General features: G+C 44.3%; 1 protein-coding gene across 1 annotated transcript in view; it reads left to right on the forward strand.

The window, feature by feature from the left end:
* Nucleotides 1-642: 642 nt before the first annotated feature.
* Nucleotides 643-17,500, forward strand: part of HUNK (hormonally up-regulated Neu-associated kinase) — a 64,061-nt gene continuing 47,203 nt past the window's right edge. Inside the window, exon 1 of the mRNA XM_054386886.1 lies at nucleotides 643-909. Within this exon, the coding sequence (XP_054242861.1) occupies nucleotides 643-909 (267 nt within the window). The remainder of the gene's footprint in view (nucleotides 910-17,500) is intronic.

The raw sequence follows: 17,500 nt of genomic DNA on the forward strand, positions 1-17,500 counted from the left end.
AGGAAGACGCGGGGCGTGCTTGGGAAGGAAGGTGGGAAAAAGCAGCACAAAAGATATTCCCGGGCAACAATAAAACAGTCACACGCAGACAGTCACGGCGCTGCTCAGGAGCCACGTCCCTTGTTTCAATTCCAGTGAGGGATGCGCTGCCACTCCCGGTTTAGGGTGCCGGGATTGCGGGGAGGAGGAGGGGCCAGTCGGATTTGAAAACACTCAGGCTGCCAGGTTCGGAACGCATCTGCTCCCGCCGCGTGCGGAGCGGCTTAAATTACCGCAAATTCAAACTGAATGAGTCCTCTCCTCCTCCCTCCGCTGGTCCCTCCCTTCCCCGGTCCCCTCCTCCCTGCTCGGCGCGGCAGCCTCACGCCTGCAGCCTGTGCCGGCGCGGGGCAGAGCCGCGGCGGGCGGACAGGAGGGAGGAGGGGAGGCGCTGAATCCAATGAGGGGCGGCAGCCCCGGGCACCGCGCCGCCGGCTCGCCCCAGCCCCGGCCCCCTTCCATCCCCGCTCCGCCCCCCGGCCCCTCCGCCCCAGCCTGGCCGGCGGCACTCTCCCTGGAGCAACTTTCTCGCCCGCCCGGTGACCGCCCCGCGGGCCGGGGGTAAACGGCGCGACAGAGGCAGCAGCAGAAGCAGGACTAGGCATGCCGGCGGCGGCAGGCGACGGGCTCCTGAGCGAGCCACCGGCGGTGGCGGGAAGCGGCGGCGGGGAGGCGCGGAGGGCGGCGGCGGCGGGCGCAGAGTGCAGTTTCCTGGCCGCCTGGTTAAGCGCGGCGGCGGCGGCGCCGCGGGAGCGGCTCCGCGACTTCCAGCACACCAAGCGGGTCGGCAACTATCTGATCGGCAGGAAGCTGGGAGAGGGGTCTTTCGCCAAGGTCCGGGAAGGGCTGCATGTGCTCACCGGAGAGAAGGTACTGCACCGGGACCGGGGTTACCGTGCACCCCTCGAGTGGCTGCCGGTACCCCGGGGGAGTTGCTGGGACCGGGGGCGATGTGGGTGGACGGGGTGTAAGATGAGCTTGGTGGGTCTCTGCCGGCTGGGGGAATGAGACTTCCCGAAGGAAACCCTCCGGAGGGGCGCTGGGCCGGGGGCGGCGAGGAGCCCCCAGCTCATCCGCGGGCACGCCTCGGACTTGAAAGTGGCGATTTCCTTCCGCGTACGGGGCGTTCTGTGGCTGTAAAGCTACATCCCTTGAAATACTTCGGTTGCATTGATCTGGCTCTTTTGTTATTTCCCTTGTTTGCATATTTTTTGGTCTGGAATGGGTTTTTAATGGTGAGACTTGTATTGCTGCCCACCAATCACGGTGTTGGAGCCCAGTCGCGACATTTCGGAGTGTAGGTACATACAGGTACTTCTCGTCCATCAAAGCGATGGGAGATGCTGTGCGTGTCTGAGGACAGAGTACATTTCGGCGAGTAGTTGTTGATATCGCTGCTCGGCAAGACAGGAGATGTACCCTGGATGTTTTGTTTCTTTCCCCAGGGTGCTGATGAAAGTCCGCGGAGGGTCTCAGCTTTTTGTTTATTGTCCATAACCCCTCAGTGGAGGCTTTTACCCATCAATCAGGACTTGTCACAACGTTATGAAGAGTGGTAGGGGCTTGGCTGGGTGGTAAACAGAGCAAGGATAACTCACCTAGAGCCCCCTGATGAAGAGTTGTTGGAGCTGTCTGACTTCTGCCCCTGTTTTATGAGGCGTTTAACAGAGGGCTACCCCAAAGCAGGATGCATTGTTACTGAAAGCTCCTTGGACCGGTGGAGCTAAGTGGAGTGTGATTTCTTCCAGCTCCAGCAGCACTAGATGTGTGCTACTGTTAAGAGTTGCAGCTTGGTAGCTTGCATTCCTGCAGGCTTTGATTTTTTTGTTTGTTTGTTTGTTTTTTCATTTCATTAAATATGTCGTGGAATGAAATTTAACATAGGGCTCTGAATTTCATCATGAGAAAAATTTTAAGGTTAGTGATTATTATGATATAGGAATGCAAAAAAAAAAAAAAATTCTGCTCTCTTCTGTTACCAAGCATGTGCTTCTCCTTGGTAACAGATACATCCAATGATCCTCCAGTTGATAAAAAGCACATGCACATGCACATGCACACACACGTCCTTCCCACCTCCAGATTTTTGGATTGCTACATTTATCTCAGTCTGTTAAGAGGGGAAAAAAAAAAAAGACCCACCACATGGACCTCTGTCTCAGATGCCAGATCTGCTTTTTTTTTTTTCCTCCTTTTTCCCCTCTTCTCCCTTATTGTCCTGAATAACACATACTGAGGCAAAGTGACAAGTGGAAACTCTTGGAGAATCACACTACCTTCCTGCTGAGCCATTCTCTCCATCTTTGTGGACAGACATGATGATCTCTGAGCTCCTTCTGACCTGATCTTGTACCATGAGATCAAAGGAAGCTCTTGTTGTCTACTTCAGTAGGTGAAAGATCAGTTACATCGTTTGAAATTGACTAATCAAAGGTACATCTTTCCAGAAAATCCATCTAATTCCACATATTTATGGATAAACAATTTTAGTTAACAGATAAGAGATAAGAATAATTAATGATTTGCTTCAGGTTATGTCCTATCTCAGTGAGGTTCCTCCCTCTAACCAGAGGGGTGAATGCTTTTTATCCTATACATGACCCCACATGAGAATTTCACCTCTAGTAGAAAGCTGATGGACACTCAGCTCTTCTGGGCATATTCCTCTGCTGAGCTTTTGTGTGGCCTGCAGCCAAAGGCAGCTGAAATGTGCCCAAACTGGCTCTGCCTCACAGCTGCTGCTAGTTCTGCCTACATGGAGCCCACCATGGGTGACTGAGCTCTGCCTGTGATAAGAAGAGAAGAAAAACATCTGCTTACTCAGGCTCCTTTCTTCTGGAGTGTAAGGCTGTGTTGGAGAGGAGGCTGAGGCTGGCAAGGGTGGGAATGGAATTGAGAGCAAAAGCACAGGCAATGTGAGAGTGGGGACCAGTGGCAGCAGCTCATGGAAGGAGGTTGTGTGAGAAGATGGCATTTTACATAAGAAATAGTTTATCTCCATATCAAAATATCTCCAGAAGAGCATCCTGGCACATGAAGGACCAGATCCATTGATTAAGCTATATATATGCGCCCTCTGAGAAATCTTGGTGAACAGCAGACCAGGTGCTGGAGGGTTAAGTATGACAGTGCCAGCATCTGAGTCCAGGGGACACTAAATGCTTACCGCGGACTTCCTCCTCCAGACATCAGATGGCCAAAGTCTGGCTGGACTTAATGGAGCTGTCTGAAACATGGCATCAGTAGCTGCATGTCCCAGTTACCTTTTCTCATCTGTCTCTGCCTACCTCCATCCTTAAACTTTTCTTGTCTTGTGTGAAAACCCCCCAAAATGACACCATTAGGGTGGAAGAGAAGATAGTTCTCTGTTAGGGCCTGATGCTGTTCCTCCTTCCATGGGGTGACCCAGAAATTGGCTATGTATAGTCTTCCAGTCTGCTTACTTGCAGAGGAAAAGTTAATCTGCAGGAGTGTGTACTTAATCTGCTCACAAGTGGAGTTCAGTAAAGCAAAATATGGAAACAAAGCCATCTCCTGTGGACAGCTCGCTGGATCAGTGTAATTGCTGCATTTTTCTAAGCTGATGTTTTATGAGCCTATTATTCCAGGATTAGTGCCTGCATGTATTTTGAAAAAAAAAAAAAAAAAAACAACCAAAAAAAACCAACAGCAGCAACAAAAAGACATCTGATTTTTGTCTTGTAAACCTATTGTTGAGCAAAGGTGTTGCCTAATTTCCAATAAAATTGCCATAATAGTGTAAAAAAGGGGTCTTACCTCTGGTAGCTCTTTCGGTTGAGCCCTGGTTCTTATGGCCACTGCGATATCTGACTTCAATAATGGGGGCCCAAACAGGTTTTGATTTGCAGCAGGCTGTAGCAACTTAAGAGGAGTTAATGTGCATTATTGTTTCAGAAAATGGTGTGTTTAGAAATGAAATCTGTGGATTAATGAGTCCCCAGCTAGGCTTGGATCCATCGTGCTGACACAATGCATTGTACAGAATCAAGGCAATGCGAAGCGTGTGCCAAAAATCTGCCATTACCTCACCCTGAAATTGCTAGAAGCTAAAGAGGTCTTCAAGAGAGCATGAGATGGTATATACTTTGGGCCAAATGCTAGTTACTTTACCAGCTGGTTTTGGGACAGCTTGATGGATGATGCCTTTTGAGTGACCTGTGTGGGACATGGGAATCAGCAGCTCCTATGACTGGCTAAGCACGATGGGGTGAGCTAAGGTGAGACTTTTAAACCTTCACTATGAATGTCTTTAGCATTGGACTTGAAGTCAAGTCTTTTTATGGTACTTCTTATGGTTTATGTTGCCATATTGTCAGGCATCTTGGTATTTTCTGGGCTTGAAAAATGTTTGGTAGTGCTTGATGCAATTAAATGTATTTCAGCTGAGTGCAAGAGAATGTTGAACAGATTATTCTTTCCATTGCTTTTGAATAAAATTATCACAGCCTATAATCTGACATTTTTGGGTAAAAGGCTGATTTGTCAGATCAACTCAAGCAGAGTCTTTATTGCTAATGTTAAGAAAACATAGTTCCTCTATGAAGAGCAAGCCAATTTAGCTATACATTGTGGCTCTGAAACCCCACTGAGTTAGCTGTATTCAGCTAACTTTGGAAGCCTGTGCACAATATACTCTCAGAGTGTTTCAAGTCGTCTGCTTGGGACTCAGAAGGGTCAATCCCTGGGCAACAGAAGCTGGGCAAAGGCAGATATTTCATGATAATGATTTTTTACCTTTTTAGACAGCTGAGAAGGCATTGCCATCACTGCAGTGGGGGTGGTAAGAGGCTCTGTTAGTAGACCAAATAGATTGTGTTGTCTGCTGTGGACTCCAAGGAAGTGTTCAAATCGCTCCATATACTGTTGCGGAGTGACAATATATCAAGCCAAAGTTCTTACAAACAAACTTGAACTGAGATAACATTAAACTGCTTTTAGATGTAGTCTTTAGCATTCCAAAAAAGAATCAGTTGATTTCTCATCCACCAAAAAAATTTTGTCATTTTCCTCAGTGCTATTATTAAGGTCAGAAAAGGTACATTTTTAGTTGCAGTTAGTCAAGTTGCTTTCAGCAACAATGTTATTTAGTGGGAAGCAGCTGCTAAAAATACAGTTTACCAGCTTCTTCTATGAGGGTAAAGCAATTAATATTAAAACCAGCCTTTTCACACAAGGGCTCATGTTCATAATGCTTTTATGTATGAAAAAGGTGTAAAAAAAAAAAAAAAAAAGGGTATTTGGGTACCCTGGAGGTGCTGCAGTGGGTAGGTGGGCTGAACAGCCTCCCTGCAGAGAGCTGGAAATGCCTCTTTCACCCCAGCAGGCCCTCCTCAAAAGAGAGAGGTGTTTCCAAAGGGCACCTGCACAGCTGTCACCTGCTAGCAACATATTATGCCATGTGTGTTAACCAAAATTACATGCTGTTTTAGCAGGTTCATTTGTGTGAATCTTGTGCCCTGCCTTCACTTTCCAAAGTGCTTTTCGAAGGGTGCAGTGACAGTGGTGCAGCTCCCAGCCTTTTTGGTAGGTGTGGAGTGACTTGGGGCTGCCTGCCAGGGAGTCCATGTGAGAAGCAACCCATGCAGGTTACATGATTGCTCTACATCAGCCAAGTAGCTGTCTTCTAAAATGCTCCCCATGACTAGGCACAAGCTGTCAGTTTAAGCAGCATTTACATAAATGAGAGTATAGAGAAGTCTCTGTAGGGTGATACCGGTCCCAGACCCTGCACCTCACCTTCCCCATTGCAACCCCTTCCCACTGAAGACCCCTTTGTCCTCTTCGTGGTTAGGACAGAGAAGGCAGCTCTCATCTGAGCTGATCAAGAGCCCTTAATCTGAGGCAAAGGCTGGAATGACCGTTTTCACACAGTTTCTGTCATTTAGCAAGCATTTAAGAGTATATAGGCATGTGGTTGCAGAGAAGAATGGACAAAAATGGTGCCAGTAGACAGCAGGAGATGTCACGATACCATGTGCACATTCATATGTCATGGTGTTTATTTTGCTCTTAGAAAGTTCATTGTTTTCCTGTGTCTTCCACCATAGACTTCAGGGAATGGAGACTTGGTGGCCAATGGCTTTTGGGTGTGTTGGAAAGTAATGTTTTGCCCTGTTAATGCCCTTGATAACTGTGCCTCCCCCTGCAACATTGACACTCTTCATCAGGGACACCAGCACTGATGGGGGCCTTCCCATTGAGGGCTTCTGCTCTAGGACTTGTCGTTGTAAGCCATGTCTGTATCTCAAGATCCAGGGTTGCCCAAGTAGTAGTACTGCCTTAAAATCTGGAAAATTTGTTATGCACTCAATATAGTTCTAGGATCTTTGCTTTTGTCTGATTTCAGAATTTTGGGAGCTCTCTGTGTGTGTGGGCACTTTCACACCATCTTGCCAACCAAATAAGCCAGAAAGTTAATTCATTGCAAGCACAAGTTGAGTTTCTGAGGTGATCGCTTATCATTCCGTTCAACCCTTTCCTTTTTTTCTCCTCCAAATATTGTGAAGTTGTAGGTAAAACTGCAAAACTTAGAGTATCTTCATTGCTTTCAGAGGGCAAAGCCACAGGATCTTAGTTTGAAATTTGATCTGTTATTTTACGCTCCTCCTTGAATGAGACTTTGATACCAGTTTCCTAGATGCATTTGTTCTCTCAGAGTATTTAATTAGTAGTTCTCACTTTCTTCTCTACATATTTTTAATTTTTATATCTATCCAAAAAGCTTCTTTTGAAAACTGCTTAGTGAAAAATCTCCACAGTAGCTTTCTCCCAGGATGCTGTTCACTTTTATTAACAGCTGCCAACTGTTGCACCTGGATGATATGCTGCTCTTAATTATATGCACTTCAGGGAATGAGATGAGGGTGTTTCTGCAGCCTGGATTTTACCATTTGCTTGCATTTAAAGTGTTTGCCTTCACAGCTTTTACACTATTGTTTTCAGAGGGTGTATGTGTTTATGTGCAGATGCATAATTTGTGTTGAAACTCCTAAACGTATGCTTTTGTTAACATATGATACTTCAAAAAATTATGTGAAGGACAGTGTCATGGTTGCAGTGGCATCAGTATAGACTTGGCTGGGAGCAGGACCAGACGGTTGCTGTGTCAGCAATGGAATATGACAGAATAAACCCAACCAGCTGATGTGCATCTACCTGCTCAGTTTGTTATATGATCATCTGCTAGCAGTTTGTTCATCTGGAGGATAGCTACATGCATCAGGCACTTGTTACAAAGCCACACTCTTCTCTCTAACGCTTTTCTATGTTGCATACTTGACATAAGCAGGAATAGGCTTCAGTAGGCAAGAGAGCCTGTTCATTAGTGCAGTCTGTTTTCCAAGAAGATTGCTTTAATATTTTTCAGTTGTAGCTTGCAACTTGCACTGCAGTGAACTGAGCTGATGCATATGTGGCAATTGCTTATTCTCTGGAGGTAATCTGCTTTCAAGTTTACATTCAGCAGTTTTAAGGATGTCATTAACAGTGCATGTCAGCAATGGGCTGCTTTTTGTATATACTGTTACAATTGTAGTAACGTATGCAGTAGTATTAGGAAGCCAAGTGTTTAGGTTGAATTGACACAAGGTGTAGTTCTTATGTGATGCTTACAGACTCACAGAAACAGTCAGGTCGAAAAGGACCCTCAGGATCACCAAGGCCAACTGATAATCCTCCTCTACAAAGTTCACCCCTAAACCATATCCCCAAGCACCACATCCAAATGACCTTTAAACATATCCAGGCTTGGTGACTCAACTACCTCCCTGGGCTTGACCACTCTTTCTCTGAAAAACTTCTTCCTAATGTCGAGTCTAAACCTATCCAGTCGCAGCTTGAGGCCATTCCCTCTTGTTCTATCACTAATCACCTGTGCGGAGAAATCAGCATCAGCCTCTCTACAATGTCCTTTCATGTAGCTGTGGAGAGCAATGAGGTCTCCTCCACGCCCCCCCTTCTCCAAACTAAACAGTCCCAGCTCACTCAGTCATTCCGTGTAAGATTTATTCACCAGACCCTTCACCAGCTTCGTTGCCCTTCTCTGCACTTGCTCCAGTACTTCAACATCTCTCCTGTATTGAGGTACCCAAAACTGGACACAATACTCGAGGTGTAGCCTCACCAGTGCTGAGTATGAGGGGACAATCACCTCCCTACTCCTGCTGGACACATCTGGATCCTTCTATTTGTTCTTGCAAGACTTGTATTTTTAACATATTTAATAATGCATAAAGTTGTGTGCCTGTTTCTGTAGGCACATGTAACCTGTAAATGTTTTGGTAGCTAGATCTTATTTTCTACAACTTGCAGTTTGCTATTTCTCCTTTTACATCAATTAGCTGGAGCATGCTACTGTAGCTTCATGCACTTCAATGCGTACAGCACACTAGGCATCTTTCCCCCTCTGCCCTCCTGAGTTGTTTGTCTGCAGTTGGGAAAATGGAGATTATTAAGGAGCAGCCCTTACTCTTCACAGGGATATAACCCTAGAACGAAAGCAGTTGTGATGGTGCAGCAGTCTGTCTAAAACCCAGGCTGTTGTGTTGTATGAACAATAATATAAAATGAGCTGAGAGTTTACTTGTTGACTTCGCTATTCTTCAAGTTTATTGGAGAAGTATCTAAAACTGTCCAAAGCCAGGTAGATATCAGCCAGGAGAAGAATTGCTGGGATTGCTATGCTGGTGCTCATTTAGCAGGATAGGATACAACTGAACCAAAGCAAGCCTGTACTGGCTAAATTCAGACCATCTTGAGTACTCCTCTGCTTGCCAATAAGGCCACACCTTGAATTACTTCAGCTCCATATTGGCTTAGCTGTTATTTTCAGATAAGCTAAAGAGTGAAGAACCCCTGCCTCTTGATTCTGTGGCTTGTGCTGTGCTTTCCCAGTGCGTTGTCTGGTGGCTGATTTTCTCAAGGGTATGAACTTGGTGGTGCCAGTGGTTTTGGTGGACTGATGGATGTCATGCTAATAAAGAGAACTCGGTAGGTTTTTCCAGTAAGCTTTACTGGAGTAAGAGAGAAGCCACCATCAAGAGCTTGGCTGTGGGGCCCACACCTGGGCAGAGGTACCTATTTCTAAACTGACACTCCCTACAGTGTGTTGATCTGCTTTTAAGATTGATGAGCAGGATCAAACATAATCCTATGGAAAGAGTCTGGGAGGAATTACCATGGTCCCCCTGGGATACCACCTGCAAAAAGAGAACAGAAAGCTGGTGCTACCCTGAACAGTTTTCTGTCAGTGCTTTGCTCTACTATTGTACTGCTGAGCTCTGAGTCCAACACCTTTAACACTAGGCCCAGCAAGGCTCTTCACATGTGCAGTGCAAGATCAGTGCTGCTAGTGCTATGAGAAGAATCATTGCCAGAAAGAGAACTAAAAAAAGATAAGTTATATATAATAAAATTCCCATGCTCTCTGCCTGTTGTTGAAGATTGTCATGGAAACATTTTTTTTTCAGAGAATAAATTTATTTTCTGTGAATAATGTCCACAGAGTTAAGCGTGAGAACACATTATTCATGTATAAAAACTTTATTGAAGACACCTTTTTCTTGGCACCCAGCAGTTGTAAATGTTTTATCTGCTCTGGTTTAAGTCACTACAAAGGAAGGTGTTACCTGGGCCTCAAAAGCAGTGGCTCTTGGGTTGTTATTTGTTGTCTTTTATTTTCCACTCCTAAAAGCTGTATTGCTATTAAAGTGCTTTAAATCCATGACACTTAGTCTTCCATAAGTCCAGTTATGGATTTGATCACTGAAATGGGGACTATTTACTATGAAATATATTACGACTCCATGATCAGGAAAATGGGAAGTGGCGTGAGCAGCAAGGTTTCTTCTGTAAGGATCCGTGTTGGAGGAATGCAGTTTGGTATCACTCTTTCACTCCTCTGCTTTTGTTTCCCCACACGTAACGTGAGATCTTCATCCGTCTCACTGTGAAAGAAGTTTTCAGCCTTAGGAAGGCAAGTTACGGTTTATCAGAAACAGCTGCATGGGATACAGTTTGCTTGTGATCAAGGCATCAACTGTGCTTTGCTGTGCTTCAGCTCTGAAGGCTGCTTCTTGTCCTGAGAGCCACACCTGCCTTGACAGGACCTCTCTTTTCCAGCAGTTGTCATGCTGGCATCCTCTGTGAGTAGCCATCAGCTGTGAGTAGCCATCAGCTTCTGGTGATATGAAATAAGGACCTTGCTGCTCTGAACGGGTTTTCCATCTGCTGCTGTGACTGCATGATAAGGCTCCCTTTGCATTTGTGACAGGCCCTGAAAAATGTCTTTCCCATTAGCTGATCATACCTTGACTCAAAGAGTTTTCACATGAAGTGCCAGGTGGTGTTTCAGCGTGTCAGTCTTACCTTATGAATGAAGGTCAAAAAAACTGTCTGAAAAACAGCTAATATTTGGAAAGTGGTACTTGATGAATACTTTACGTGTCAATGGCAAGGCAAAATTAGCTGTCCCAGGCATTCAGAGATGTGCTTTCTCCTTGTAGGGGGTGTCTCTGTCCTTGAGGCTGGTTTTGACAAGCTCACAAGGGTTTCTTTTGGAACCTCTTTAGTGCATCCTCATGTATCTCTGGGTCTGGCATTCTGCCACCAGTACTTCTGTTAGTCTCTGTGTAATCTCTCTTGACTTGTCTAGATATCTTTAGAGGCCAGGGAGGTAAAAATATGCTGCTTTCCCTCAGGAGATGCAGTTATGGCTACCCCATTAATTAGTTGAGCAGGAGAGCGGTGAAAGGTCACTGGAATTGGTTTCTGTCTGCCAGAGGCGAGATAGATCCCCTCCATGACCCACTCAAGCCAAGCCATGTGTTCCTTCCTGTGAACAGGGCTGTGCTGTAGCCGTGCTGATTCCTGCTTCCCAGGCTCCTGAACTGTGCTCTGACCCGGCTGCATCTGTGTGTTGCATAGACTTTGCTTCTCTGGACTTGGCAGCACCAAGAAAAAAATGTAATTCATGGAAGTTTCTGTTCAGAGCAGCTGCTTAGAGGCAGACTTACGGCATCCTCCTTGCCTTGAGACCATCTCCTGCAGGCTGCTGTGTGCTGAAGGTCTGGCCATTTAAGGTGGCAGAGGTGCCACAAGATATGTCTTTCTTTCACTTGCTTGAAAAGAGACTGTAGCAGAAAATGAGAGGGAAGGAGGCTGCTGGCTATATGGAAGCAGTGGTGCAGAAGCATGTCCAGGAGAAGATAACAATAGTTGTCCATGAACTATGGCAAGAAGTTACCCATAAATATGACATGAAGTAAAAAGCACATTGAAGAGAAATATGGCTTAGAATGTCTCTGCATGTTGAAGTTGAGCTGCTCTGTGGAAACGGACAGCATCAGACATGGCAGTAGTCATGTCAGAGGGCTGGAACACCTCTCCTATGAGGACAGACTGAAAGAGTTGGGGCTATTCAGTCTGGAGAAGAGAAGGCTCCAAGGAGACCTTATTGTGGCCTTCTAGTATCTGAAGGGGGCCTACAAGAAAGCTGATGAGGGACTTTTTTAGGGTGTCAGGTAATGATAGGACTAGGGGGAATGGAAAAAAAATAGAAATGGGTAGATTCAGATTGGATGTTAGGAAGATGTTCTTCACCATGAGGGTGGTGAGACACTGGAACAGGTTGCCCAGGGAGGTGGTGGAAGCCTCATCCCTGGAGGTTTTTAAGGCCAGGCTGGATGTGGCTGTGAGCAACCTGCTGTAGTGTGATGTGTCCCTGCCCGTGGCAGGGAAGTTGGAACTAGATGATCCTTGAGGTCCCTTCCAAACCTAACAATTCTATGATTCTGTGTGTTAAATCAGCAGTTGCCTCTGCTCTGTTTCCTTCCTGACTGACTGAAGCAAGAGGAAAAGCAAGGAAGAGCTGCACAAGTACAGGGGTTGCTGTACTGTGTAGAAGGGCACTAAGGTAGAGCATGAGGAAACCCTGAGGAGTTCATGCCCATAGCCTTGCCATATTGACAGTCTTAAAGCTTTCATGTAGTCTTTCCTTGCTCTTAGCATAGCAGGAGCAACTGCGTAGTAGATCCTCACAAACGGCAGTGCCTTGACACAGCAAGACTCCATCTACCTGTGGAAATATTCATCTGACTATGCTGATTCAGTCAGCAGCAGAGCTGTGGGTGATTTGGGCTGTCTGCAGCAGCATCAATGTTTGCATGACTCCTCATGACACTTCGTGTCTTCTGCTCTGAAGAGCTCCCACAAGGATGTCAGAGAGAGCTTGCAAAATGTACATCCCTTGATGTGTCTGCTGACGGCTCCCAGACTGTCTTGCCTAGGTCAACCTTCATCCTTCTGTGTCATGCCTTGTCCCTGACACTCTCTGCAGTGACCAGAAACTTCACAGGCACTGGAGTCCTGTGGGATCAGCCTGACTTCCTATAGAAGGCAAGCCTTAGTATTCTCTTCAGGAGTACCTGTATCAATGTTTTGTTGAGCTCTTGCATACTTTTAAGGGGAGGGGAAGGGGGGCAATTAAGATCTACATTAATCTCTGTAAGATAAGATGTTTCTATCATGACTTCACTGTGTCTAAAAAAAAAAAAAAAAAAAAGGGTCGTGTTTATAGCCTGAGTTTGTCCAATTTACCTTTTAGGAAGTTAATTCTTATTTTATTAAAGAGCTTTCTGTTATCAGAAATCTTTTGCTCATGTAGGTACTTGAAAGAAAATCATCAAGTCGGTGTTTAACATTTTCCTAATTAAATACTTTGAGCTTCACTTGCTTGCTATGACAAACAGTTCTTGGACATCAGACTGTTCCTGAAACTCTTTTTCAGAACTCTTTCCAAATTTTTAACATTTCAAAATTACTGGCACTGGAACTGGATACAGTAATCTAATAATAGTCTCCAGTACCTTGAACAGGTGTAATTAATACCTTTTCTTACTTTAATAAGTATATCCTGCTTATGCTTTTAGGGATTATGTGTAAGTTGGCTGTGGCATCAAGAGGGCTTATGTTCATTTGCTTATCTAAAGTATCCTGAATCCTTTTCTGCATTGCTGGATACTGTCATCTCTGAGTTGTAGGTAATGATAAGATTTTCTTTTTGTCCTCTGGTGATTTGATTCTTTCTGTTAGAGCCACCTTGAATCCAAAGTATATGAGTGAGCATAATCAGAACCACTTTCTTATTTGGAAGAGTTTATATTTCTTCAGGGGCTGCTTTCAAGCTTTCCTGGCTGTGTCTAGTCTGCCAACACAGAGAGTAGCCTCCTGCCTAGAATAGTACATTTATCCTATACTTGTCTCTATAGCAGCTGGTTTTATGTATTGCTAAGCTCAAAACTCTTGGCTTATGCTGTCAGAGACTCAGAAGAAAACAGAATACTTAAACAGAAGAAAGCAGAATGCTTAAACAGAAGTGCTCTACCTTTTTTGAATGCTGATTTTACTATTATCAGGACAAATACAAAAGAAAAGCCATATATTCATCTGTCAAAGACTGAATGTTGTCATTGAAGTGTGAAGCAGAGATGATATTGCTTGTTTAACATAAAACCCAAATGAATCTCTCAACTGTATAGACACTAAGCAGCCTTTTCACAATGCATACATGTGCACATCATGCACATGATTAACTCAGCCTCTATTCCCCGTATTCCATTTGTAGCAAGTGTACAAGGCAAACGTCAGAGATATCAGATGACCATCATGGCACGACTGTCATTTTCTACCCTTCATAAGGTACGTCTTATTATTGCTGTGGATTTGGACAATTCCTGGCTTCCTTGGAGTGAATGGCTAAGCTGTCAGCAGAATGGTTAGCAAATGGTTACCTTGTGATACTTTCAGCGATGCTCTGTGGTTTTCCTTGAAAGCAGTTCTTGAATGGCAAATAGGATGCTAATGTTTGTTAAGGAATTGGAAAGTCGAGCAGGATAGCCAAAGAGAGTCCCACCAAAAATGCCACCCTGGACACCTCTTCATACGGTTTCTCTGCATTGGGTGGTATAGGCTGTAGGGTAGTTTGGCAAATGCTAGACATCAAGTATGTTATCTTTTGTAGTTTTATTGTGTTTAGTCCCACGGTGAAAGTTAAGTTTGTAGTTTTCTGATGGTGTCTAGACTTACATGTGTCTGACAGTCCTAAGAGAAGAGCTGTGCTTTCTGTCTGCCTGAGTGAGATATGTGATTCTTTCTGAAGGTTTACAGTTTATTGATTTCTGGTACACGTTTGCCTGGATGATTCTTTTGTTCAGTGCTTTATTTCTTAAGATATTGGAACTTGATGTGTAAAAAAAAAAAAAAAAAATCCTTTACTGCACTGTAAAATTTGCTAAGCTGTAATAGCTAAAGGAAAGAATAAATACTGTCCAGTGAATGAAGCTGGCGTTTTCTAACCCTTGGATTCAGTTGTATAAAGCCCTAATGAGATACCCTTGAAGAGATTGTCTTCAAGACCGTGTTGACAGCTGTGGAGGCTTCGAAGTTAGGTCTGTTTAATATGATTTGAATTGACCACCCAAAATCACCATCTGGTTTTGAAAACTAAGCTCAAATTTTTTAGGATGAGAAAAGTGGTAAGTACAAGGCAAGCTACAACTGATGCCCAGACATATATCACTGAAAGTAAGGAAGAAAAGGAAATTAATTCATTGCATGAGCCTTCTTGGGCACTTCAAAAAAGAGCTGGAGATGGGCTTGCACTAACAATGATGTTAAACACATACACGGTCTGGCTCTTTGTCTTATTATTCACACTAAGCTTAAACCAGACAGTAAAGGTTTATGGGTTTAGGCATGGAAGTCCAAGTCTCAGGTCTTTGTTTTGACTGTCTCCTCAGAATTCTCTCCACCCTGTATCCTGCAGCTCTGAACTTTGTCTGAATGGTCAGGGTGCACAGACCTCCATGGCCCAGGACGGTGCTGAGAGTCAGAACTGCAGCCTGGCTTGGCATCATCTCTGTCAGATCTGCCAGAAGTAGACTGGCAAAAAAAAGTGGAGGGGGAAATTAAAAAAAGGCATGGGGGTTGTTCCAGTAGTTGAATAGTCTCTCTGATAGTTGAAGTTGCTTCTCTTGTGCTATGTTGGTCTCCTGGCCAAATCCCACAGTGCTTGCTGGATTCTTATTCAAACCAGTTTCCTCTCAATTCAGCTGGATCTCCCTTTGGCAGAGGTCTGCAGGAACTGCCTTCCTCTTATTTAAAGTTAGGACAGAATTTGCAGAAGTAAACAATTCAAATAGTTGGGTAAGTGCAGAAAAAAGTCCTCCTAATGTCATACCCTGAATTTGCAAGGGCACGTGCCATTTTCTGTTCTCTGTGAAGTTAAACATGTTATAACATTATCTGCTAAGCTGAGGCCATTATTATGAAAGTGTTCTAGTTGTTATTGAAAGCATCTGACACGAGTATTGTTCGAGACTGCTTGACTTTAACTCAGTAAACAGGCCCTTGAGAAAACTCATTTTCCGTCAGAGAGGAAGGCTTGCTGCCGTTGAGGTACATCCTTCTGCCAAGAGGCAGCCTGTGCAAAGACATGTGATCTGGCAAGCAAGAAACCCAAGGCTGAACTCAGACCTGGGTTCCCTGAGTGCTCATGTACTGTGTGACTGAAGTCACTGCTGGTTATATGGTTGTTACTTGTTTTTTGTTCAGGTGGAACGCATCCGAACTGATCAAAGCTCAGATTCAGCAGGGGAAGCTAGGTAGAGGGATAGATGGCTTCACTGTAAAACTATGGCTTGAATAAAACTCTTTGCAGCATGAAGTGGTGGGGAACAACCAACTGAAAAGCAGAAACCTTCTCAATTTTGAAAATTGAGTTGAAAATAGGTTGTATGGCAGACTTGGATCCACCTTCATCTCCAGTATTATTGTTTCCGTGTTCATTTTGTTATCCAATATTTGGTTTCCCATCAGCAGGCATATTATGCCTTGAAATTCTTATTGAAGCACAATGGAAGTTGAAAAATACGAAGTTTTCAAAGCAGACTTCCCCTAGCATGAAGTATTAATGGAGAGCTGGTCTGAAGGGGAAAAAAAAAATCTCTTAGTAAGACTGTGCTGCAGTTTGACAAAACAGACACTGCTGCAGAGTAGTCTGCAATGGTCTAAATAGACCTTTGCATGTCCACTGAGTAAGCAGACATTGTTCCCTCACTAACAGAAGTACTGCTTCCTGACCTGTGATTTTTCCAAGTGTCATTTGGGATTATAAATAGCCAGCAGAAGGGAACAGGGAGAAGATGACTTTAACTTCTGCCCACCAAGCACCTGGATATTTCTCCTGCCTGGCAAAGATGACCCCTTACTGGCTCTGCAGGCTCAGAGTGCTATCAGGCCACAAATCTGGGGAGCTGCTCAATGTGAAATGTACCTCTTGCACAGGTGTATGGATACTCTGGCTCCCAGATTTCTCCATTTGGTCTACGTTTCTACATTGGTCTACATTCTACATTTGGTCCTATAAACTGTCTCTTTTTGCTTTTTCTCAGGGCCTTGCTGTGACTGGTTTTGTTGCAGTTTGGTGCCAGTCAGCTCCACCCTACCGCCTCTCTCTTGCAGATTCCCAAACTGTCCTAAAACACTAGCTGGCAAAAATCTTCCGCCTGTGTGTGTCAAGCATGTGCCTTTGTTTGGGTGATGACACGTGCCTATATTTGCTGATGGTGCTTGGTTCTGTAAGCACTACCACTGACTCCTCCAAGGATCTGGGGAGAAGAGTGATGCTTGCACTTCCTCCTCACCTCCGCTTCAGTATGCTTTAGCCCAATCTGAACTATTTTAGTGAGAAGACTGAGATAAGCAACAATTGCTCATATGATGTGTCACACCATAAACTTCAGGAAATTAATGCATTCCAACAGTGCAGTTCCAGGACCTGGGAACCAGAACTACAGCTTGTTACCATAACATAAACCATTTATTTATTTACACCGCAAAGGTTTAAGCAAAAGCAAAGTACTGAATGTCAAGAGCCGCTGTTGCTACATATTCAGACTATTTGCTTTATAATTAATTTTTATTATTTTTATTTCTGTGCAAATCCCAGTCAAGAATTCAGGTCGGGAGAGAGGCATGATGCAGAGACAAAGAGTTCTTACTTGAAACTTGGGAGAGGAAAACTGAATAATTGGTATGTCTTGGGTAGGCTGTGAAAACTTGAATGTGTTTATTGTGGTTATCTAACATTTACAGTATTCTCTTTACTGAATGCTTTTTCCTCCTGCATGAATTGACATTTTCAGGTATACATGCATACAATCTACACTGTACCAGGAGGGTGTGATTATTGAATGTGTCAGGGCACATTTAGTCTTAACTTTGGTTAAGCTTAACTTAACTTTTAAGATTAACTTAACCTTAAGTTCACCTTGAATTAACTCTGAATAAACTCTGAATCAGGGATGCTTAGCTAAGTCAACCCTGGAGTAATTGAGTACAGAGTTTGATCACTAGAATTCCTCCATATGCTTCAGAGTAAATC

Source organism: Indicator indicator, chromosome 1 (assembly GCF_027791375.1).
Source record: "Indicator indicator isolate 239-I01 chromosome 1, UM_Iind_1.1, whole genome shotgun sequence".
Classification (NCBI taxonomy): Eukaryota; Metazoa; Chordata; class Aves; order Piciformes; family Indicatoridae; genus Indicator; species Indicator indicator.